The following is a 24888-nucleotide window of genomic DNA, read 5'->3' as shown; positions in this document are numbered from 1 at the left end:
ATTTTTAAAATGTTGGAACAATGGAAGCAGCCTGAATGGGTGGGGTCAAGCTCCCACAGAACCAGAATCTTTTGTTTAGCTTTCAGTAGCTGTTGGGGTTGTAAAAGCTGTTACATCTCTCTCTCTTTTTGCTACAGTGAAAAGCTTGGGTTCTCTTTCTGCTGCTAGAATTGCATGTGAGACAATCTATTTTACTGGCTTTGCCTTTGCCAAGGGTGCACTTATGGAATGTTACAATATTGGAGCAACTAATGAGTAATTTATTATTTCATTAGGTATTTCAACCCAATTCTTTTCTTTTTATTTTGTTTTTAATTTAAGCATGGTGTATGAATTAAATGTGTCTTGCTTGGTAAAGCCTGGTAATTTGAGTAATTGAATTGCATCTGAACCCAATGCCTTGCACTTGCCTTTATAATAAGAGAAAGTTAGGGTCAAGTCTATCTCCTTGACATGTTTTCAGGGGGTTTGGTGTGGCCCAGAGCACAGCTTTGTATCTGCACCTGTCTCAGTCGGGAAGCTGTGTGAAAATCAGCTATATCCTGAGGGGAGACTTGATAGAAATCTATAAAATTATAAGATGAATAGATAGGATTGACAGTCAGAATATTTCTCCCAGAGGTGAAATGTCTAAAACTAGGGGGCATGCATTTAAGGTGAGAAAGGGAAATTTGAAAGGAGATGTGAAGGGCAAGTTTTTTACACAGAGAGTGGTATGAATCTGGAATGTGCTGCCCAGGGTGGTGGTGGAGGTGGATATGATAGACACTTTTAAATAAGCGTGATATGATAGAGACTTTTAAATAAGCACATGAATATGCAAAGAATGGAGGAGTATAGACCAAGGATAGGCAGAAAGCATGAATTTAATTTGGTGTCATGTTTGGCACAATGTCATCGGCTGAAGGGCCTGTTCCTGTGCCTGAATAGTTCACTGTTCTATGTTCTATGTGTGTAATAGTATGGTACTTTAAATGCAAAGCATACACAGTCTATAGTACCTTCAACACTGGTGTAGCACTGAACTTGTCACAGGTAAACAGAATAAAATAGTATGGTCTCGCACAAGTTGCACCAATAAATAGCCTTAATACATGGGTTGAGAGTTGTCGAACCCCACACTGGTCACCAATGGCTCTTTGGAACAGCCAGTAGCCAAAGATTTAAAGCACTTGTCACTTCGATGGTCACTAGGATAGAATGGCTATCCACTCCTTCATGTTGCTGCTCATGCTCCAACAGCTGGTATTGTTGTGTGACAGTGTCCCAGAACATCCTCAGCTTGCTGTGACACTGCACCTCACACATCTGGAGGAAATGGCTTTGAGTCTGAAGAACTGATGGCCAAAAGATGGATGTTTGGGCAGAAGCCTGGCAGATGGAATGTAATGTGGGAAAATGTGAGATTGTGCACTTTGGCAGGGTAAAGATCTTGAATATTATTTGAATGGAAAAAGCAATAGCACAGAGGAATTTGGGACTCCATGTGCATTCATCACAAAAAGCTAGCATCCAAGTCTAGCAGGTAGTAGGGAAAGCAAGAGGAATGTTGGCCTCAATTTCAAAGAGAATTGAGTGTAAAAATAAGGAGGTCTTACTAAAACTATTCAAGGCATTTGTCGATCTACGGCTGGAATATTATGAAGAGTTTTAGTCCCCTTATTCTAAGGAAAGATATACTGGCATTGGAGATGCTGCTGGTCCTGGGTTTGCTGGCACATCTGTTGGTCCTAACTTCTCTGCACCTTTATTGCACTGAAACTATATGATGACAGCCCTTGGTCCAGCTAGATCCATTGGCCATAAGACCATAAGACCATAAGATATAGGAGTGGAAGTAAGGCCATTTGGCCCATCAAGTCCACTCCGCCATTTAAATCATGGCTGATGGGCATTTCAACTCCACTTCCCTGCACTCTCCCCGTAGCCCTTGATTCCTTTTGAGATCAAGAATTTGTTGATCTCTGCCTTGAAGGCATCCAATGTCCTGGCCTCTGCTGCACTCTACGGCAATGAATTCCACAGGCCCACCACACTCTGGCTGAAGAAATGTTGTCTCATTTCAGTTTTAAATTTACCCCCTCTAATTTTAAGGCTGTGCCCACGGGTCCTAGTCTCCCCGCCTAACGGAAACAACTTCCTAGCGTCCACCCCTTCTAAACCATATATTATCTTGTAAGCTTCTATTAGATCTCCCCTCAACCGTCTAAACTGTAATGAGTACAATCCCAGAATTCTTAGCCATTCATCATACGTTAAACCTACCATTCCAGGGATCATCCGTGTGAATCTCCGCTGGACACGCTCCAGGGCTAGTATGTCCTTCCTGAGGTGTGGGGCCGAAAATTGGACACAGTATTCTAAATGGAGCCTAACTAGAGCTTTATAAAGCCTCAGAAGCACATCACTGCTTTTATATTCCAACCCTCTTGAGATAAACGACAACATTACATTCGCTTTCTTAATTACGGACTCTACCTGCAAGTTAACCTTTAGAGAATCCTGGACCAACACTCCCAGATCCCTTTGCACTTCTGATTTGCGAATTTTCTCACCGTTTAGAAAATAGTCCATGCCTGTATTCTTTTTTCCAAAGTGCAAAACCTCACATTTACTCACATTGAATTTCATCAGCCATTTCCTGGAGCCCTGTCCTAAACTGTCAAAATCTTTCTGCAGCTTCCCTGCCTCCTCAGTACTACCTGCCTGTCCACCTATCTTCGTATCATCAGCAAGCTTCGCCAGAATGCCCCCAGTCCCTTCATCCAGATCATTAATATATAAGGTGAACAGCTGTGGCCCCAACACTGAACCCTGTGGGACACCACTCGTCACTGGTTGCCATTCCGAAAAAGAGCCTTTTATCCCAACTCTCTGCCTTCTGTCAGACAGCCAATCCTCAATCCAAGCCAGTAGCTCACCTCGAACACCATGGACCCTCACCTTTCTCAGCAGCTTCCCGTGAGGCACTATATCAAAGGCCTGTTGGAAATCTAGATAGATAGCATATACTGGGTTTCCCTGGTCTAACATACTTGTTACCTCTTCAAAGAATTCTAACAGGTTTGTCAGGCACAACCTCCCCTTACTAAATCCATGCTGACTTGTTTTAATCTGACCCTGCACTTCCAGAAATTTAGAAATCTCATCCTTGACAATGGATTCTAGAATTTTACCAACTACCGAGGTTAGGCTAATCAGCCTATAATTTTCCATCTTTTGCCTTGATCCTTTCTTAAACAAGGGAGTTACAACAGCAATTTTCCAATCATCTGGGACTTTCCCTGACTCCAGTGACTTTTGAAAGATCACAACCAAAGTCTCCGCTATTTCCTCAGCCACCTCCCTCAGAACTCCAGGATATAGCCCATTTGGGCCAGGAGATTTTTCAATTTTTAGACCCTTTAGCTTTTCTAGCACTTTCTCTTTTGTAATGCCTACCGTACTCAACTCTGCCCCCTGACTCTCCCCAATTGTTGGCATACTACTCATGTCTTCCACTGTGAAGACTGATGCAAAGTACTTATTAAGTTCTTTAGCTATTTACTTATCTCCCATCACTAGCCTTCCAGCATCAATTTGGAGAGGCCCAATATCTACTTTTGCCTCTCGTTTGTTTCTTATGTATTGAAAGAAGCTTTTACTATCATTTCTAATATTGCTAGCTAGCCTACATTCGTATTTGATCCTCTCCTTCCTTATTGCTCTCTTTGTTATCCTCTGTCTGTTTTTGTAGCCTTCCCAATCTTCTGATTTCCCATTGGCCATACTTCCAACGAACCTGAGTGAGAGGTATAAGAAAAAGAAAAGATCCTGAGTATTGAGAGCAATTGTATTTGCACCATTCACAAATTATAGTTTAGCATAGTCTTCCAAACAGTGGGACAAAGAGGATTTCAACTAGGGGTCAATGGAATATCTCTGCTCGGAACTTTTCACATAGGACGTTTATACTGAGGAATGTAGCTCAAGCTATTTCATACAAATGCAGTTGGAGATTGTAAGTGGCTTTGCATATTGATACCTTATTTTCCCACCACCACATATCCCTGGGCATTCATTGCACTGCAACCAATGTGGTGATAATCCTGTCCACACGGATTCAAGAAATGTTTGGATTCAGGTTTGGCGAGAAAGATCAGGATCGAGGGTTTTGCATTTTGGTGTATAGGGAACTGATGGGGCAACAATTTGAGGTCAGAGCTGTAGATATTAGCTTTGTGAATTTTGGGTTTGATGAGCTGGGTGCAGGGTTCTAATATAGACCAAACAGGAGCAGTAGTGATTTTTTTAGCTCGGACTTCAGGTAAGTAATTTTTGTGATACGCATTCTGCATACTTAGTTTCCCTGAGTGCAGTCAGTGGTAGAATTTGGTGTCCCAGGGTGAGCCAATCATGCACCAAGGATCTCATGCAGGAATTGCACCCTGAACGCCAGTGCATGTCTGTAAGGGATGGGTAAAGGATGTGTCTTGTCTGTGGTGAGTGTCTGTTTGCCAATGTGCCCACATTTTCTACCTGCCAGTTTGGACACATAGGTGTCTTAATGATGACACCATGGAGTCAAATTTGTGATTCTTCTATCAAAAACTTTCTTTGTCAAAATCCAGGCAAGTTTTAATAGCTCAATTTCTTGCTTCTTTTCAGAAATGCAGATACTCGGAAAATTCCTGCTGATCACTCATTTGGTGTTCTACTACATCCTGATAAGTATGGTAATGATTCAAATATAAATAGAAATTTCTGATGGAACGATTATAATTTAACTTCTGGTAAATATCTAGATCTGGAAGTTGTAATGTAGTTTTAAATATCATTGTGCCAGTGTTGTATTTATTTGATATTCTTCAGTATTTGTGCTAGAATTGGAGGGGTAGGTGATGGCCTAGTGGTATTATTGCTATACTGTAAATCCAGAGACCCAGACAATGTTCTGGGGACCTGGGTTTGAATCCTGCCATGGCAAATGGTGGAATTTGAACTCCATGGATATCTGGAATTATGAGACTAATGATGACTGGGAATCCATTGTCGATTGTTGAAAAAACCCATCTGGTTCACTAATGTCCTTCAGGGAAGGAAACTGCCATCCGTACCTGGTCTGGCCTACTTGTGACTCCAGACCCACAGCAATGTGGTTGACTCTGAATTGCCCTCTGGGCAATTACGGATCGGCAATAAATGCTGCCGAGCCAGGGATGCCCTCATCCTGTGAATGAATAAAAAAATTCCCTCCTTTGATTTTGGGCTATAAAATTCTGCTGTAATTGTTAAGAAACCACATTTGTAGACAGTCAAAGACACAGAGACACATTGCACCAACTGCTTTATATGAGAAAATATCCCTGTCTTAAACAAAAACAGAAATTGCTGATGAAACTGTGCAGATCTTGCAATATCTGTGGGGAGAAAGCAGAATTTAACGTTTTGGGTCTGGTGACCACTCATCAGAACATCTGTTTTAGGCTGGTTTAGATAATGCTTCACGTGCTGAACAGAAACTCTTTGAACTTATCATAGGCTGATGCTACAAACAGTCTGGGTATGTAAGTAATGTGAATTTTCATTTAACAATCTGGAACATTCATAGAGTCATGGATTAAACAGCACAGATACAGAGCCTTCGGTCCAACCAGTTCACACCAACCATAATCCCAAACTAAACTCGTCCCACCTGCCTGCGCTTGGCCCATATCTCCCCAAACCTTTCTTAGAATCACAATCAGAGAATCCCTACAGTGTGGAAGCAAACGCTTCAGCCCAACAAGCCCACACCGACCCTCAGAGCATCCCACCCAGATCCATCCCCCTATAACCCATCTAAGCTGCACATCGCTTATTGATGTACTTATCTAAATGTCTTTGAAACGCTGTAATTGTACTCGCATCCACTATTTCCTTTGGAAGTTCATTCCACACACAAACTACTCTCTGTGTTAAAAAGCTGCCCCTCATGTCACTTTTAAATCTTTCCCCTATCACATTAAAGCCCCCTAGTCTTGAAATCCCATACCTTAGGGAAAGGACAGCTGCAAATCACCTCATTTATAGCCCTCGTTATTTTATAAACATCAATAAGGTCACCTCTTAACCTCCTACACTCCAGTGAAAAATGTCTCAACCTATTCAACCTTACAGCTGTGCAAGGCCATGGGAATATTCCTAATTGTTGGTCAGTGGCCAGTGCAGGGCCATGAGGATATGCATAATTATTGATCAGTGGCCAGTGCAAAGCCATGAGGATATGCATAATTATTGATCAGTGACTAGTACAAGGCCATGAGGGTATGAACAGGATTTATTGATCTCTGATCAATGCAGAGCCATTGGGATATGAGCAGAAATATTTGATCTGTGCTCAGGACAGGGTGATGGGAGTGAGCAACAGTTTTTGATCAGTAACCAGCGCAGGACCATGCGAGGGCATTGAACTTCATGTGGTGCTATATGGTTGGTTTAAACTTTTGGTATTGACCACTATGGTTATCTGTTGTTACTGTCTTTGAACAGTACAGAGGACCTCATAGATTCTTGAGGAGAGGTGACTCTCTGCTGTTATCTGTTTGTATCATCAAGGCATTGGGGCAATGTCAGAGAACCTAGGAGAATACTCTTTGCCCTGATATACTGCAATATAACAGCTTTTATTGTCGTAGCATCTTTAATACAACATCCCAAGGTGCTTCAAAGGAGTCCTTACAAAGCAAGCTATTAAGGAGAGAATTGGTCAGATGATCAAAGGTCTGGTAAAAGATGGAGGTTTTAAGGACAACTTAAAGGAACATAAAAGGTAGAGATGCAAGAAAATTCAGGTGAAAATTTCTTAGTTGACTGAAAGTATAGCCAAGGACGGCACAGTTAAATTTGAGAGTGCTGAAGGGATCAGAATTAGATGGGTGCAGAAATCTCAGATTTTGTCTGATTGGAGGAGCTTATCAACACTGGATGGCACTTTGAAAACAATGTTTTAGCATTTTAAAATCAACATGTTGCTTGACTAATGCAAATGTATGGATGATGGTGAATGGAACTTGGTGTGAGCAGGGACACAGGCAGCAGTTTTGGATGACCTGAAGTTTAAGTAGACTATGATTTTATTAATGACTTGGACGAGGGAATTGAAGGATGGGTCAGCAAGTTTGCAGACGACACAAAGGTCGGAGGTGTCGTTGACAGTGTAGAGGGCTGTTGTAGGCTGCAGCGGGACATTGACAGGATGCAGAGATGGGCTGAGAGGTGGCAGATGGAGTTCAACCTGGATAAATGCGAGGTGATGCATTTTGGAAGGTTGAATTTGAAAGCTGAGTACAGGATTAAGGATAGGATTCTTGGCAGCGTGGAGGAACAGAGGGATCTTGGTGTGCAGATACATAGATCCCTTAAAATGGCCACCCAAGTGGACAGGGTTGTTAAGAAAGCATATGGTGTTTTGGCTTTCATTAACAGGGGGATTGAGTTTAAGAGTCGTGAGATCTTGTTGCAGCTCTATAAAACTTTGGTTAGACCGCACTTGGAATACTGCGTCCAGTTCTGGGCGCCCTATTATAGGAAAGATGTGGATGCTTTGGAGAGGGTTCAGAGGAGGTTTACCAGGATGCTGCCTGGACTGGAGGGCTTATCTTATGAAGAGAGGTTGACTGAGCTCGGTCTCTTTTCATTGGAGAAAAGGAGGAGGAGAGGGGACCTAATTGAGGTATACAAGATAATGAGAGGCATAGATAGAGTTGACAGCCAGAGACTATTTCCCAGGGCAGAAATGGCTAGCACGAGGGGTCATAGTTTTAAGCTGGTTGGAGGAAAGTATAGAGGGGATGTCAGAGGCAGGTTCTTTACGCAGAGAGTTGTGAGAGCATGGAATGCGTTGCCAGCAGCAGTTGTGGAAGCAAGGTCATTGGGGTCATTTAAGAGACTGCTGGACATGTATATGGTCACAGAAATTTGAGGGTGCATACATGAGGATCAATGGTCGGCACAACATTGTGGGCTGAAGGGCCTGTTCTGTGCTGTACTGTTCTATGTTCTATGTTCTATGTTCTATGATGCAGGAAACTAGCAAAGACCTAATGATTGGCTAATCATTAAGAATTGGTAACAGTATGATTGCACAATGTGATACAATGTGTCCTTCTTACTTGCAGTCATTCACTGGACCACAGAAGTGTTTCATTGTAAAGAGTTTGGTGTCTTGAGGTCATGATAAGTCACCTTATAAATGAAAGAAATATTTTGTTTAATATGAGCTCTGCAGAGAGAGGAGAAGAGAATGCTGTGTTGCCAATCATAACTTTGATTTGGGTTTACTGGCAAAATAAAAGAATACGTAGGAAAGTTTGTTGATGGCAATTTTAAATCAAGATTCATTTCTTGAAAAAAAAACTGTGCTAAATTTATATTTCTGGTTGCTAATAACAGAATCAATATGTTCTTTACATATGAACCATATAGGAACTTATGAATTATAGGAGAGACAGCCAGTTTTGCAGCTCATAACAGATTTACTTGTTATTGATGACATGCAAAGTTGTTATTATAGTTGACACTGAAGTGATTATTAGTGAATGAATGTGTGGTATTAAAGATTTTAATAATGTTAGTATGTGCAATATTGAAACTATTAGAATAATTATATGTGGTATTGAAGATAATATTTTGATTGATGAGTTATGCTTTGCAGGATTAGTGAGGCTTTTATTTTAATATACCAGAAGCTATCTAAAAAGCCAAAGCCCAAAATGGAAGATTTTCCCGAGGTTCAAAAGAGTGAAAAGAAAATGTGATAAACCTTGAATTGTCTTTTGTTGATATGACACTTGGGTTTTAAAAGCCTGATGGTGAAGAAGCAAGGAAGAACATAGGAAGAGGAGTAGGCCATTCAGTCTGTTCTATCAACCAGTCAGATAATGGTTGATCTGTATCATAACTTCATCTATGTCCTTTGGTTTCATAACCCTTACAAAAATCTATCAATTCCAGTTTTGAAGTTTTCAATTACTTAGTATCAAAAGTAGTTTTGGGGAAAAGAATTCCAGATTCTCATAACATCAAACTTAACTGATGTTCCTCATTTGGTTAACTCCAATGCTGGGGAGCTTGCGATCACTTTAGGGATGGCACAGCAGCACAATGGTTACAGCACCCGGATTCGATTCCATCTTGGGTGATGGTTTATATGGACTTTACACATTCTCCCTGTGTCTATATGGGTTTCTGTCAGTTGCTCTGGTTTCTTCCCACAGTCCAAAGATATGCAAGTTAGGTGGATTGGCCATGCTAAATTGCCCCATAGTGTCCAGGAATGTGCACCTAGGTGGGTTAGCCATGGGAAATTTGGGGTTTCGGGAATAGGGTCAAGGGCTAGGTCGGGGGTGATAATTTATTTTGAGAGTCGGTGCAGTCTTGATGGGCCTCTTTCCGCACTGCAGGGATTCAATATTTCTTAAGGGGCTTGACAAGATAAATGCTGAGAGAATGTTTCCCCTCATGGGATAGTCTAGGACCAGAGAGCATAGTTTCAGAATTAAGGTGTGCTAATTTAAGACTGAGAAGAGGAGGAATTTCTTCTCTCTGAGGGTTGGAAGCCTTTAGAACTTCTTGCCACAGAGAGATGTGGGCCACACTCCTTGTGTATATTTAAGGCTGAGATAGATAGATAGATATATTCTTAATCATGAGGGGAATCAAGGGATATGGGAAAGAGCTGAATGGCCTACTGTTCTTCCTATTTCCTATAGTATTATGGACGGTGGAGAGGTGTTGGGGATTCAGGAGGTGAGTTACTTGCTGCAGTATTCCAAGCCTTTGATGTGCTGTTGTGGCTTAGTCCAGTTGCATTTCTGGTCAATGGTAACTCCCAGGATGTTGATAGTTGGGTTTCAGTGACAGTTATGCCATGAATGTCAGCTGGCTACAGCCTGCCTTTGGTACTGCACAGGTTCTGTCTCCTGGAGACACTTTCTGGCCTGAAACATCTTCCTTGAAGTGGAAGCAGCATTCAAATTTTTGGCAGATTTAGACTTCAGAAATAAGCATCTGCCTAAAAGGTAAAAATCTGGTCTGTATCAAGGCTGTTTATATGTAAGAGATATGTGAACTGTATGTTAAGGTTTTCAGCTCAAATGAGGTAAAAACCTATTTATTAATTGCTTTTGTAGAGTTGTAATTATTGTAGCTGCTTTTTATCATTTATATAAATGACTTGGATGTGAACATAGGAGGTAATGGTTTTACTAAGTTTTCAGATTATGCCAAATTTAGAGGTGTAGTGGACAGTGAAGTAGGTTACCTCAGTACAATGGGACATTGATTAGATGGCTAATTAACCAAGGAGTGACAGATGGATATTAATTTAGATAAATGTAAGCTGCTGCATTTTGGAAAGGCAAATCAGGGCAGGACTTATACTCTTAATGGTAAGATCCTGGGGAATGTTGCTGAACGAAGAGACCTTGGAGTGCAGATTCATAGTTTCCTTGAAAGTGGAGTATCAGGTAGACAGTATAGTGAAGAAAGTGTTTGATACGCTTGCCTTTATTGTTCAGTGCATTGAGTATAGGAGCTGGGAGGTCGTGTTGTGGCTGTACAGGACATTGGTTAGGCCACTTTTGGAATCTGTGTGCAGTTCTGAATTCCCTGCTGTATGAAGGCTGTTGTGAAACTTGAAAGGGTTCTGGGGGCTTTTTACCCTGGAATGTTGGAGGCTGAGGGGTGACCTTATAGAAGTTTATCAAATCATGAGGGTCATGGATAGGGTAAATAGGCAAAATCTTTTCCTCGGGGTGGGGGAGTCCAAAACTAGAAGGCATAGGTTTAAGGTGAGAGGGAAAAGATTTAGAAGGGACAAATTTTTCACACAGAGGATGCTGTGTGTATTTAATGAGCTGCTGGAGGAAATTAGAATTAGAACCCTTACAGTGTGGAAATAAGCCCCCTGGCCCAACGAGCCCACACTGACCCTGGTGCATTCCACCCAGATCTATGCCCCCTTTACCCACCTAATCTACAGACCCCTGAACACTACAGGCAATTTAGCTTGCGAATCCACTTAGCCTGCACATCTTTGGACTGTGGGAGGAAACCTACGCAGACACAGGGAGAATGTGCACACTCCACACAGACAGTTGCCTGAGGGTGGAATTGAACTTGGATCCCTGGCACTGTGAGGCAACAGTGCTCACCACTGAGCCACCATGGAAGCTGGTACAGTTACAACAGTTAAAGACATCTGATGGGTATATGAATAGGAAATGTTTGGAAGGATATGGGCCAAAAAATGCTTGCAAATAGGACTAGATTAGTTTAGGATATCTGGTTTACATGAGTGAGTTGGATTGAAGGGCCTGCTTCCATGCTGCAAGCTGTATGAGTCTATGTGGGCAGTATTGTGGCTCAGTGGTTGCTTCATAGCACTGCTGCCTCATAGAACTAGGGACCTGAGTTCAATTCCAGTCTCAGGTGACAGTGTGAACTTTGCATGTTCTCCCCATGTCTGCGTGGGTTTCAGTTGCATGCTCCAGTTTCCTGTCCAAAGATGTGCAGATTGGGTGGATTGGACATGCTAAATTGCCCAGAGTGTCCAGGGATGTATGGGGTAAATATGGGATTGTGGGGATATGGTGGGTCTTGGTGGGATGCTGTTTAGAAGATCAATGGGTTGAATGGCCTGCTTCCCATTTTATCTCAAGAGGGTTGGAATATAAAAGCAGCAATGTGCTTCTGAGGCTTTATAAAGCTCTAGTTAGGCCCCATTTAGAATACTGTGTCCAATTTTCGGCCCCACACCTCAGGAAGGACATACTAGCCCTGGAGCGTGTCCAGCGGAGATTCACACGGATGATCCCTGGAATGGTAGGTTTAACATATGATGAACAGCTAAGGATCCTGGGATTTTACTCATTAGAGTTTAGAAGGTTGAGGGGAGATCTAATAGAAACTTACAAGATAATGTATGGTTTAGAAGGGGTGGACGTTAGGAAGTTGTTTCCGTTAGGCGGGGAGACTAGGACCCGTGGGCACAGCCTTAAAATTAGAGGGGCTAAATTTAAAACTGAAATGAGACGACATTTCTTCAGCCAGAGAGTGGTGGGCTTGTGGAATTCATTGCCACGGAGTGCAGTGGAGGCCGGGACATTGGATGCCTTCAAGGCAGGGATCGACAAATTCTTGATCTCAGAAGGAATCAAGGGCTACGGGGAGAGTGCGGGGAAGTGGAGTTGAAATGCCCATCTGCCATGATTTAAATGGCGGAGTGGACTTGATGGGCCAAATGGCCTTGCTTCCACTCCTATGTCTTATGGTCTTCCATGTTGTAGGGACTCTCTGATGGAAAGGAAACACAATTACTATACTAATTTACTAGAAAATGAAAAGTGGATTGCATTTTTGACCAAGCGATATAGCTTGGGACAAAAGCGAAATATGGTGAAAGTCTAAAATCAGTTGGGAATAGTAGGAAGCACATAGTTATTTATTTGACAATGCAATCTGCAAACCAAGCCATAATCATATGAATTACACTTTGATGTACAAATGAATTCTGAGTCCCACACATTCACATACGTATATTGTTGCTAATCTGATAGGTATTCAGAATTCTATTAATTGTACGGCCTCATCTCAATGAAGGCATTATTTTTTAGGTGTTGGGGACCTTATTTACTACAGAACTCCTACCACCTTCCTCCGAGGGAGTGATAGGGACCGAGGGATCTTCAACACTCTCCGCCATCATTTGATGAAAGCTAACTACCATAATTTCAAATCACTTCTTGAAGCTTTCCGACATTATGACAAGGTAAATTATTTTAGTGCTGTTATTATTCTGACACTATGGCTGGGACTTCCTCTTTTTTTGTCCAAATGTGGGGACAACATCTTTGAAAGTGTAAAAACCAAAAGTATTGCGGATGCTGTAAAGTAGGAACAAAAGTTGAAGTTGCAGGAAAAGGTCAGCGGCTCTGGCAGCATCTGTGAAGAAAAAAAGAGTTAACATTTTGGGTCTGGTGACCCTTCCTCAGAATTCCTCGGCTTCCATCAATTCTTGAGGATAGGTCACCGGACCTGAAACATTAATTCCAACTTTTTCTTCATAGATACTGCCAGACCTGTTGAGTTTTTCCAGCAACCTCTGCTTTTGATTTTTGAAAGTGTGATAGCCACCATGCTGAGTAGCAGTCGCTGGACTAAGTGCCAGTCAGGCACTTTAGCGGTGTATTGGCAGGCATCTTGACCAATTAGCTTCGTAGACAGCGGTCACTAGCCCTGTTTAGGCTGCCAGCCAATCAGAAGCCAGCAGGCTCTGCAAACAGCAGCGACATACAGAAGGCCAAGGTTACTGGCTTAGCAGCAATCAGAGCTAAAGATAGAACCCAGAGGGAGTTTACAAGGTTTTTAGGGACAGGGGACCACTCGAGAGGGGGCAGGGAGAGAGGGAGGCCAAGGGAAGATTGAAGCTTTCAGCAGCCACCTTTTAAGACCCCGTCCATGATGCTTACTGCCCCCAGACTAGGGTAAAGCAAGACCTGAACTTTCCCCATTCAGTGAGCAGGCTGCCCTGTTTTACATTTCCGGAAGGCTGCTACTTTTTTCACCTGCTGTGAACAAAGTTGATCAGGCTGATGGTGGATTGAGGCTTCTAAGTGATTGACCATGAAAGGGCCTTAGTTGGTGGCCGGTTGGCAGTGTCGACTATGGACCTGCCTTCCCAGAATTTAATTGTTAAGGTAGTGAGACGGAAGGGAGTATTGCTTTGATGTTTACCTGCTTGATTATTTGCTCTTTCCATTACCTTCCCCATCACCTCAAGGTGATGCACCTTTGTAAGGGAGACCGAAAACAGAAGTGGCCTCTGCTTTTGTATTAGAAACCTACCTCTGGTGGCTACATGGCTGTATTTTACATTTTCCCATGGAAACAGCTTTGCTTTCAATGAAAAATAGCAGGAGCATGAATGGAAGTAAGCCCCAAACACTCAGGTGAGCCATCACTGTGGCTGATACTTATCCTAAGGGAAAGAGTTTATGCCACAGTCTGCCACTGTGTCTCAGGGAGCTGATGGTTCTGGCACCCGTGAGGGAGGGAAGAAAGATCCTCATGTTGGAGTGTGGCAAGAGGAGTTACCTTATCTTAAATCTCTCTTCACTGTCTTCTTTGCCTGCATGAGGATATGAACATACAATCATAAAAAACGAGTAGATCACTCTGTCCTTCAAGCCTGCTCTGCCATTCATCAAGATCATGGCTGATCTGATTTTAATTCAGCTCTGTATTCTTGCACATCCCCGTGGTAATCCAGAATCTATCTACCTTTGCCTTCAAATACTTAAAGGTTCTGCATCCACTGCATTTTGAGGAAGAGAATTCTAAAGATTCACAACCCTCTGAGAGAAAGAAATTGTTTCTACATCTTTGTCTTAAATCGACAACAACTTGGAATCCAAATAGTCTTGCCTCCTGCACCAATGCTCATGAAATGTCAGGTGATGCCAGGAACTGGCAAAGTTTAATGCAGGCTCTTGCCAAACCTGTAATGGAAGCTAATGACAAAAGAAGAAGCCGTTTCAAATTGAAGAATCATTTTTACTTAACTTTTAAATTCCTCTCATCTCCAAATAATGCCTCTGACACTAGGCAGCTGCTGAAATCCACCCAAATTACTTAAAATTAATAAGACATACTGGAGAGAGGTTCTTTCCTGAATCTGTGGTGATTTATATCAGGTCCTTAATAGGAGCAACCCTTCTTCCTTCCCTGTCCTCAGAAAAATGAGCAAAGAAGGAAATGGAGACAGGTTTTCTAGCTACATAGACTGAGCCAACTGTTTCTCTTGCTCTTGCCGACGAGGAATATCCAGCAGCTAGTATTCAGTCTTTAGCATTTTGTCTTTCTATTCTTTCATAACATATGGCTGTTGCTGGAATGACCAGCATTTGTTTTCTATCTTTAAATTCCTTTGAATTGAATGGCTCGTTAGACCGTTGTAGAGGACAGTTAGGAGTTGGTGACCATACTGTGGATCTGGTGTCACATGTAGGCCAGTTGGGTAAAGGTGACAGATTTCTTTTTCATCTAGGTGGGACAGTTGATTATTTTTTGTGGTAACCATTACTGCAACCAGTTTTATATTCCAGAATTATGAATCCAATTTAAATTCCACAAGCTGCTGTGCTAGGATTTGATGACATCTCCCCAGAGCATAAGCTTGGATCTCTTAAAAATCTACTGACATTTCCACTACGTGACTACTCTTTCTCCTCCCCTTATCCAATTATAATAAGCAATACATATTCATTTTTCTTTCAAGATTACTGTTATTAAGACCATTCAAGCAGGATAACTCGAACGATATATAATTTTACAGCCATTAGTTTTGAGGATAGGCTTTGAGTTGGAGCCTCTTGGAGAGAATCAGGCTTAAAGGGGGTATGATGAAGGAATTGGATAGGTCATTTGAGATGAATGTGATGGATATGAATAGTGAGAACAAGACAGATGATGCATAAAATCCAAAGACAGAAAGCTTGGTCAGGTACTTCAAAGTTTAACTCTTTGCAGGGAAGCAGAGTTGTCTTGACTACCTGACTTCAATGTTCAGTACTTGGAAGGAAACTTGACAAGTTCCAAAGAGAGAGAGGATTTATTCGATTTTGAAGCATAATGGCTTATTGTAACTTCCTCATGGCTAGCTTCATTATCTTAACGGTTGAAGAGGAATTCCGGAGAATGTCGACTGGATTATTGCAGTTCCTTCCTCTCTTCTGAATGAGATTTATTTTCTTATTCCATTTAACTGCTGAGGTATGATTAATAAATGCGTTCTTGAATATGGAAGATGGTCACTTTTTGCCCTTCTTTACACAAATGTGCATGCTTGTGTACTACGTTTATTTCCTCTTATGCTGTTTGTGTTGACAGCTTGAGTGTGCACCATGCTACTTCTTAGTCTAATCTGCCACTCATTCTAAGTGATTTGTTGTGCCAGAAGCTTCCACCCTGGCTGGCAGCATCCTTTGACTGGCAGCCAGTTAGATTTTTGAGGGTCACAACTTCCTTTGAATGTGTAATGCATGTCGCTGCAAATCAGCCAGTCATGTGCCGGCCTGTGTTGTCTGATTGTTCTGTCAAATTTTGGAGTTTGGAGCTCCCGCTTTATAAATCTGCCTTTCCTAACTCTGCAACTTGAATTCTATAGCCATGTTGGCCAATGAATCTTTTATATTCTGCTGTTTTCTCTTTGTGGTTCACAGCTAAATAGCTGACTGGCACCTTTGTGAGTGAAACAACTTGTTAGGCCCAGTTTGAAGACAGAAAAACTCAAGAAGTCTGACTGAATAAGTTTCATTTCTGAGCCTTGCCTGCCATGTATGGGTGTTTGAAAACGCCACCCAAGACCCAGCAATTTTACTATACCCCACCCCCCAAAACTCTCCTTGTTCACTAAACTGAATAGATAGAAAACCATAGCAGTTGATCTCTTGAATTCCTGTACATGTAAACCGTGACATTCAATTATACCATTGTATGTGGCAATTCCATTTCTTCGGCCTGAAAAATTATGATGGGCATACAGTCATTCCCTCTTCATAATCAGGCTCCATTTCCCATCCCCCAAATGCATGTTACTTGCTGGTAACCTGTAATCAGGTACAAAGAATCAAGCAAGTGAAACTGGCAAGATATTGCAGAGATGTGTAGGACTTTAAATGCTCATTGTCAATGCAAACCCCATGTCAAAATGATGACTACTCACATCCAGAGATAATGGGAACTGCGGATGCTGGAGAATTCCAAGATAATAAAATGTGAGGCTGGATGAACACAGCAGGCCAAGCAGCATCTCAGGAGCACAAAAGCTGACGTTTCGGGCCTAGACCCTTCATCAGAGAGGGGGATGGGGAGAGGGAACTGGAATAAATAGGGAGAGAGGGGGAGGCGGACCGAAGATGGAGAGTAAAGAAGATAGGTGGAGAGAGTGTAGGTGGGGAGGTAGGGAGGGGATAGGTCAGTCCAGGGAAGACGGACAGGTCAAGGAGGTGGGATGAGGTTAGTAGATAGCTGGGGGTGCGGCTTGGGGTGGGAGGAAGGGATGGGTGAGAGGAAGAACTGGCTAGGGAGGCAGAGACAGGTCCAACCTGTCTCTGCCTCCCTAACCAGTTCTTCCTCTCACCCATCCCTTCCTCCCACCCCAAGCCGCACCCCCAGCTATCTACTAACCTCATCCCACCTCCTTGACCTGTCCGTCTTCCCTGGACTGACCTATCCCCTCCCTACCTCCCCACCTACACTCTCTCCACCTATCTTCTTTACTCTCCATCTTCGGTCCGCCTCCCCCTCTCTCCCTATTTATTCCAGTTCCCTCCCCCCATCCCCCTCTCTGATGAAGGGTCTAGGCCCGAAACGTCAGCTTTTGTGCTCCTGAGATGCTGCTTGGCCTGCTGTGTTCATCCAGCCTCACATTTTATTATCTTGGAATTCTCCAGCATCTGCAGTTCCCATTATCTCTGATACTATTTTAACCTCACTGCGAAGCCTCTTCCAGGGATGCCTAACCTGAAGAAGTTACCCTCCTCCCTCCGGACCAACCTCAGGGAATCTCTCTCCCATTGCAACTCTCTTGTAATCTCTTCGGCCTTGAAACTGCTCGACCATGTCCTGAAGCAAACCAGGTACCACAGCCACCCCCCCACCCACTGCATCCCAAAACCAGTCCAACCTGTCTCTGCCTCCCTAACCGGTTCTTCCTCTCACCCATCCCTTCCTCCCACCCCAAGCCGCACCCCCAGCTACCTACTAACCTCATCCCACCTCCTTGACCTGTCCGTCTTCCCTGGACTGACCTATCCCCTCCCTACCTCCCCACCTACACTCTCTCCACCTATCTTCTTTACTCTCCATCTTCGGTCCGCCTCCCCCTCTCTCCCTATTTATTCCAGTTCCCTCTCCCCATCCCCCTCTCTGATGAAGGGTCTAGGCCCGAAACGTCAGCTTTTGTGCTCCTGAGATGCTGCTTGGCCTGCTGTGTTCATCCAGCCTCACATTTTATTATCTTGGAATTCTCCAGCATCTGCAGTTCCCATTATCTCTGATACTATTTTAACCTCACTGCGAAGCCTCTTCCAGGGATGCCTAACCTGAAGAAGTTACCCTTCTCCCTCCGGACCAACCTCAGGGAATCTCTCTCCCATTGCAACTCTCTTGCGATCTCTTCGGCCTTGAAACTGCTCGACCATGTCCTGAAGCAAACCAGGTACCACAGCCACCCCCCCACCCACTGCATCCCAAAACCAGTCCAACCTGTCTCTGCCTCCCTAACCGGTTCTTCCTCCACCCATCCCTTCCTCCCACCCCAAGCCGCACCCCCAGCTACCTACTAACCTCATCCCACCTCCTTGCCCTGTCTGTCTTCCCTGGACTGACCTATCCCCTCCCTACCTCCCCACCTACACTCTCTCCTCCTATCTTCTTTACTCTCCATCTTCGGTCCGCCTCCCCCTCTCTCCCTATTTATTCCAGTTCCCTCTCCCCATCCCCCTCTCTGATGAAGGGTCTAGGCCCGAAACATCAGCTTTTGTGCTCCTGAGATGCTGCTTGGCCTGCTGTGTTCATCCAGCCTCACATTTTACTACTCACATCCATGCTGATTCATACCCAATGTGTAATACCCTGTTTTTCAAGGGATTTTTTGAGGCTTCGAGTATTGATTTCTCCATTGCCACATGCAATACACATTTATAATGGTCGAGAGCATAATGTTGCAAAATCAAGTGAAAATGTGCAGGCTTTATTACTTGCAATTTTTAGTAATTCATAGTAGGCCCCTGAGTAGTGCGTATGAGCATCTTAATATTAATGTAGTTAGATATTGAGCAGAGTAATCCAGATAACTTGTATTGCCTTTCCTTATAAAAATTGAGATGCACCATTTTTAGAATATTGTGCAGTGATTTCTTATTTTGTTTTCCATGCTTTTGTCCAGAACGGTGATGGAAAAATTGACCGAGAAGAACTACAAGATGTCTGCATACAGTTTAACTTGAAGTTAGACCCCAAACTGATTGACCAATTAATTGAATATTGTGATACTGAGGGCAAAGGAACAATTAACTTCTTGGAATTTGCAAATTTTCTGAATTGGAAAGATAAAATGCCTTTGGGAGAAATTGAGCAAAAGATTATTACAAAAGGTACAAGAGTTTTGAACTGGTCGATTATAGTTTTAACAATTGTATGTCTGTGCAGTAAACAGAAATGATTTTTCCATCAGGAAACTTGCCAACTGAAGATGGCAATGCACTGGTTGCATCTGAAGATATTGTACCTCTAGATATTGGAAGCTCGGCCAAGACACTCAGAACTATAACTCGAAAAGAAGATAGGTCTAATGGACATTATTGGAAAACTTCTTCATTGATCAATGGAGTTGTCGGGAGTTATTCACCATCTGGCAAGTAGCAATAACTAAGTCTGTTTTTTGTTTATCATGTAAATGTTTATTTTACAAAAGTGAACAGTTATGCCTTTATATGAAGTATATGATTTCATAGTTTAAAGATTACTTATTGAACATGTGAATTTGCATTACTTGTAATCTGCATTTTTAGGTAGAAATTTGTCCTGGGCATTTGTGCAAATATGTACAGTATTCCATTGGCATCTCAAAATAATTAAATCTGATATTCAGTCACATTGCACTCAATAGAATTAAATATCATGTACTGTAGGGCAGCCAATCTGATATCACCCATTCTGCAACATCGCCTGAGGTGAATTTTGATGCCTTGAAATAGAAGTTTTAGTCTATGTAAAAGTTAACTAGGTATTAGATATAATGCGTATAATTTAGCGATTCAGTCAGCCTTGTTATAATCCTGCAAGTCAGTTGGTGAAGGGTTGAACTAGAGCCAGTGTTAATATTTATAAGCATTTATTTACAGAGCTACACATTACAAGCATATGCTTCCAAACTCAATTCTATGCTTCCATTCTGGGCCGAATCTAATTTTGTTCTGACTAAGTGTAAATTTCATTGAGTTTCATGGAGAATTTCTCTTTGCAAGGCCTACTGAGTTCTCTTGCTACAGCTTACTAAATTTGCCTCATTAACTACTGACCTATCTTACCCATTCATGTGGCAACCCTCTCTGCATATAGCCTGATTCTCCCACCTGCAGAGAGACATAGATAAGCTGCAGAGCTGGGCTGAGAGGTGGCAAACGGAGTTTAATGCAGACAAGTGTGAGCTGATGCACTTTGGTAGGAGTAACCAGAAGGCAAAGAACAGGGCTGATGGTAAGATTCTTAGCAGTGTAGATGAGCAGAGAGATCTGGGTGTCCATGTACACAGATCCTTGAAAGTTGCCACCCAGGTTGACAGGGCTGTTAAGAAGGCATACAGTGTTTTAGCTTTTATTAATAGAGGGATCGAGTTCCGGAACCAAGAGGTTATGCTGCAGCTGTACAAAACTCTGGTGCAGCCGCACTTGGAGTAATGTGTACAGTTCTGGTCACCGCATTATAAGAAGGATGTGGAAGCTTTGGAAAGGGTGCAGAGGAGATTTACTAGGATGTTGCCTGGTATGGAGGGAAGGTCTTATGAGGAAAGGCTGAGGGACTTGAGGCTATTTTCATTAGCAAGAAGAAGGTTGAGAGGTGACTTAATTGAAACATATAAAATAATCAGAGGGTTAGATAGGGTGGATAGGGAGAGCCTTTTTCCTAGGATGGTGACGGCGAGCATGAGGGGGCATAGCTTTAAATTGAGGGGTGAAAGATGTAGGACAGATGTCAGAGGTAGTTTCTTTACTCAGAGAGTAGTAAGGAAATGGAACGCTTTGCCTGCAACGGTAGTAGATTCGCCAACTTTAGGTACATTTAAGCCGTCATTGGATAAGCATATGGACGTACATGGAATAGTGTAGGTTAGAGGGGCTTGAGATCGGTATGACAGGTCGGCACAACATCGAGGGCCGAAGGGCCTGTACTGTGTTGTAATGTTCTATGATTCTACGATTCTATGCCGGAACAACTCACCACTGCTAGGATATCCTGGAATGGACTGGTAATTCTGGGTGTCCGCGCATCTTCTAAAACATTGTTGTGCACCTGGACAAACACTGTTAGTCTGGAGATGCCCTGCATGATTCCTGACATCTACCCTGGACGAGGCAACAAAAGGAAAATTGGTGCCTTGCTTTGTGGGCAGAACCTGGAGGTCCCGATGAATAGAGGGCATGGAAATGGACTGTCCTCTTCCCATAGGATCAGCAGGGACAACCACAACACCAGGCCATGTCAGTTTGGCCTGAGCTTGCCACCCCACTTAGTGCAGTCCTAGCCATGTGGAGGAATGCACAGTGGTGTGGGAAGATGGTGGATGACCAATGTAAGTGCTACCACCTCTTTTTAAAAATTCCTTCACAGGCTGAGGGTCTCACTGGCTAGGCTTGCACTTATTGCCCATCCCTAATTCCAACTCAACCACGTTGCTGTGAGACTGGAGTTGCATTCAGGCTGGACTAGGTAAGGATGGCAGTTTCCTTCCCTAAAGGACTTTTGTGAACCAGATGGGATTTTCCAACAATCAACAATGGATTCAAAGTCATCAGTAGACTCTTAATTCCACATATTTATTGAATTCATATTCCACCATCAACCATGGTGGGATTTGAACTCAGGTCCCCAGAATATTAAGCCGATGTCTGGATTAGTAGCCCAGCAATAATAGCACTAGGCCCCTATTTTTCTCTCTGCTACTGCATCTATCTCCCACCAAGACTCATGCTCTACCAGTCTCACTATTACCTTCAATATCTCCCCTCACTCACTCTACCCTCTCCAACTCCCCACATCACTGCGCCTGCATGCCCACTGCACTGCCTTACTTACTTGGGACCTGCACCCCACCTGCACCAAAAATAATACCTGTGCCACCCACTTTCATTTCTCTTAATATATGTCTGTCATTTCAGGAGGAAAATAACACCCAATAGGACAGAAAGAGTCAAAATGGAATGGTATGGTGCCCAGCATTCAGCTCCTCACTCCTTATGAGGAGAGGCTTCTGACTCTGGACAACCTGAGTCAGTGACTCACCATGGATCGCTCTTGACTTCATGTGCTAGGACCCCCTGAGTGAAGGCTATCTCGGTCAACTTGACTGAGCACCTGCTGACAACCAAGACATGCTTTTTGGCTTTGTGTGCGCACTAAACTGTGCGGCCAAACAGCGCTACTGGGAGTCTGGTATCTCTGGTTGAGGGGCAAGGTTCAAAAAGGTAAGACAAGGATGTCATGAGCATCAAGATAGGGTGAGAGTGAGTGAGTGCTAAGACAGTGAGCATGCAGCCTGGAGATATAGCTTGGCCCAGTCCATGAGCTGAATACATATTGCTAAACGCAAAGTGTCCTTCCTCCAGCATTGCAATGACATTAGCCGATGTGCCCCGAAGTCTGGAAATAAGAAAGTATCTTGAAATGGATCAGAGATGTGTCGTGAGCATTCCTAGAGGCTGGCATTTGTTGAATGTCAATGTCTAGGGAGATGGGGTGTATGTAGACTGTGCCCAATCATTGGTGGTATATGGTGTCTAACTTGGCAGGCCTTTGGAGTAAACGGTGAGTTGAAATAGCCAGGTATCTGCTCAGACTTCCATGCTGAGAATTTGTGCATTCAGTTTTCTCATGATGGATGGTACAATGGAAAGCTGCATAATAATGATGCAAGATCTGCAGTTAGTAAAGTCACTAACCAACAATAACACCCCCAGTAGGCTACTCACTGCTGCCTACTGAGAATCTCGCCTTGATTCCTGGAACTGCATTAAAAAATGAGCAAGTTGTTCCTGATGTGGAGATAGGCCTTACTAGTCCTCTCAGTGAATCTGCCAAATTACTCAACATAGCCCATCTTGTTCACGGCCCCTTTAAGATTCTGCCCTGTGTGTCAATTTATAGAAATACAAAAGAATCCCTGGATGATGCTGCTGCTTGCATACAATTAAGCATAATGAACAAAATTACTCTTATGAAAATATTTATCCCTGGGCACCAACGTAGTGTATTCATTATGTTGAAGTTGATTTTGACTGCCTTTGTCTCCGTTAATAGGCAGTATTGACTTCAAAATGGTGTAGATAGTTTTACTGTGTCTTCAACATTGTTGTTGAGGCCAACTCCATTTGCAAAGGAGATTATTGCCATTTGGCTAAAGCACCTTCTCTTTTGTTAGAGTTGAATGAGTGAGCCCAGCATTGTTCCTACTCCCTCTCCTCAAGGTAATCCTCTACCTCCTTCTAAATAAGGATGCCACTTCCAAACATCAAGCTATTGTGACCAGAACTGTCACTGACCTCATCTCCTCTACAGATTTTCCATCCATTGCCCCCAGACTCAAATAAGCCATTCCCACCCTCACTGTTAAGTTCTACAAGCAAAACAGATCCAGTTGAATCATTATTTCAGACGTTTCTGCCAACTGAACTTATTTATTTCCATATCAACTGTAATCTCGGTTTCCCACCAATATTCATGTCTGTTCTGATCCCCTATGTCATTTCAACAGTCTCCAGTTTCGTAACCTTATTATTTCTTCACTAGGAATGGTCAATCCCCTTGCACTGTGATGGTCTCAGAATCCGCTTCCTTGAATGGAAACCTAACCAGTTCCCATCCATCACCACTTTCTCTCAGTCTGGTTCAGGTTGTTTGTACTCAAAACAATGTCTCCTTCAACTCCTCTCTTATTCCAAATAAAAGATACCTACATGGATCCAGTTGTACCTGCCATTTTGTGGGATATGGGGAACATTATAATTCCAGTCCTGCTTATGCATCGGTGGCAACATGCGCTTTCACCGTGCATTGGAAGGTTTAAAAAATTTTGGCCCAGAAATTCTGAAGGCAAGGGGGTCTTTGCAGCAGCATAAAATGGAGTTGCACGTCAGGACTCTAAGAAATCCTGATGCATCTGACTCTGGGAATTTCCCAAACAATTGAATTTTTTAATGGGCAATTACTGTGCTTCTAGGATTATCAAAAAAATTTGAACAATTTGGAAGGTCCAGACACACATAAGCATAACAATTACCCAGGAAAAGCCTGCTTGAATTCCTGGGCGGCTATCCAATGATTCCCCAAGTACACTTCACTAAGCCCTTAATACCCTCTAACATAAGCCACTGGTGGAGATAACCTACTTACCCCACATTTCAACCTGCCTCTTTGGATATGACTGCCTTGCTTCTGCCTGCTCTCACCCTGCCGGACCTGCCAACTCCACAATTTTGTAAGATCCAACTCCACCGGAGCTGATCCCCCTTCACCTCTTTCTGGCCCCACATTTCTGGACCCAAGATCCTTCCCCAATTACCCCAGAATGCAGCAGGACCTGATTTCCGTGTGGCTGACACCCTCAGCCATCCTGCTGGCCCTGATACCATAAGACCATAAGACATAGGAGTGGAAGTAAGGCCATTCGGCCCATCAAGTCAACTCCGCCATTTAAATCATGGCAGATGGGCATTTCAACTCCACTTCCCTGCACTCTCCCCGTAGCCCTTGATTCCTTTTGAGATCAAGAATTTGTTGATCTCTGCCTTGAAGGCATCCAACGACCCGGCCTCCACTGCACTCTGCGGCAATGAATTCCACAAGCCCACCACACTCTGGCTGAAGAAATGTTGTCTCATTTCAGTTTTAAATTTAGCCCCTCTAATTTTAAGGCTGTGCCCACGGGTCCTAGTCTCCCCGCCTAACGGAAACAACTTCATAGTGTCCACCCCTTCTAAGCCATACATTATCTTGTAAGTTTCTATTAGATCTCCCCTCAACCTTCTAAACTCTAATGAGTACAATCCCAGGATCCTTAGCCATTCATCATATGTTAAAGCTACCATT

General features: G+C 43.1%; 1 protein-coding gene across 2 annotated transcripts in view; it reads left to right on the top strand.

The window, feature by feature from the left end:
* efhb (EF-hand domain family, member B) overlaps positions 1-24888 on the top strand; it is a 70045-nt gene that overhangs the window by 29509 nt on the left and 15648 nt on the right. For both annotated transcript variants that reach the window (XM_059641865.1, XM_059641868.1), the window contains 4 exons: positions 4648-4715; positions 12636-12790; positions 18971-19178; positions 19259-19438. In XM_059641865.1, coding sequence (XP_059497848.1) covers positions 4648-4715; positions 12636-12790; positions 18971-19178; positions 19259-19438 — 611 coding nt within the window. The remainder of the gene's footprint in view (positions 1-4647; positions 4716-12635; positions 12791-18970; positions 19179-19258; positions 19439-24888) is intronic.

Source organism: Stegostoma tigrinum, chromosome 2 (assembly GCF_030684315.1).
Source record: "Stegostoma tigrinum isolate sSteTig4 chromosome 2, sSteTig4.hap1, whole genome shotgun sequence".
NCBI classification, from domain to species: Eukaryota; Metazoa; Chordata; class Chondrichthyes; order Orectolobiformes; family Stegostomatidae; genus Stegostoma; species Stegostoma tigrinum.
Note: the sequence above shows the minus strand (reverse complement) of the source record. Positions and strands in the feature narration are given on the sequence as shown.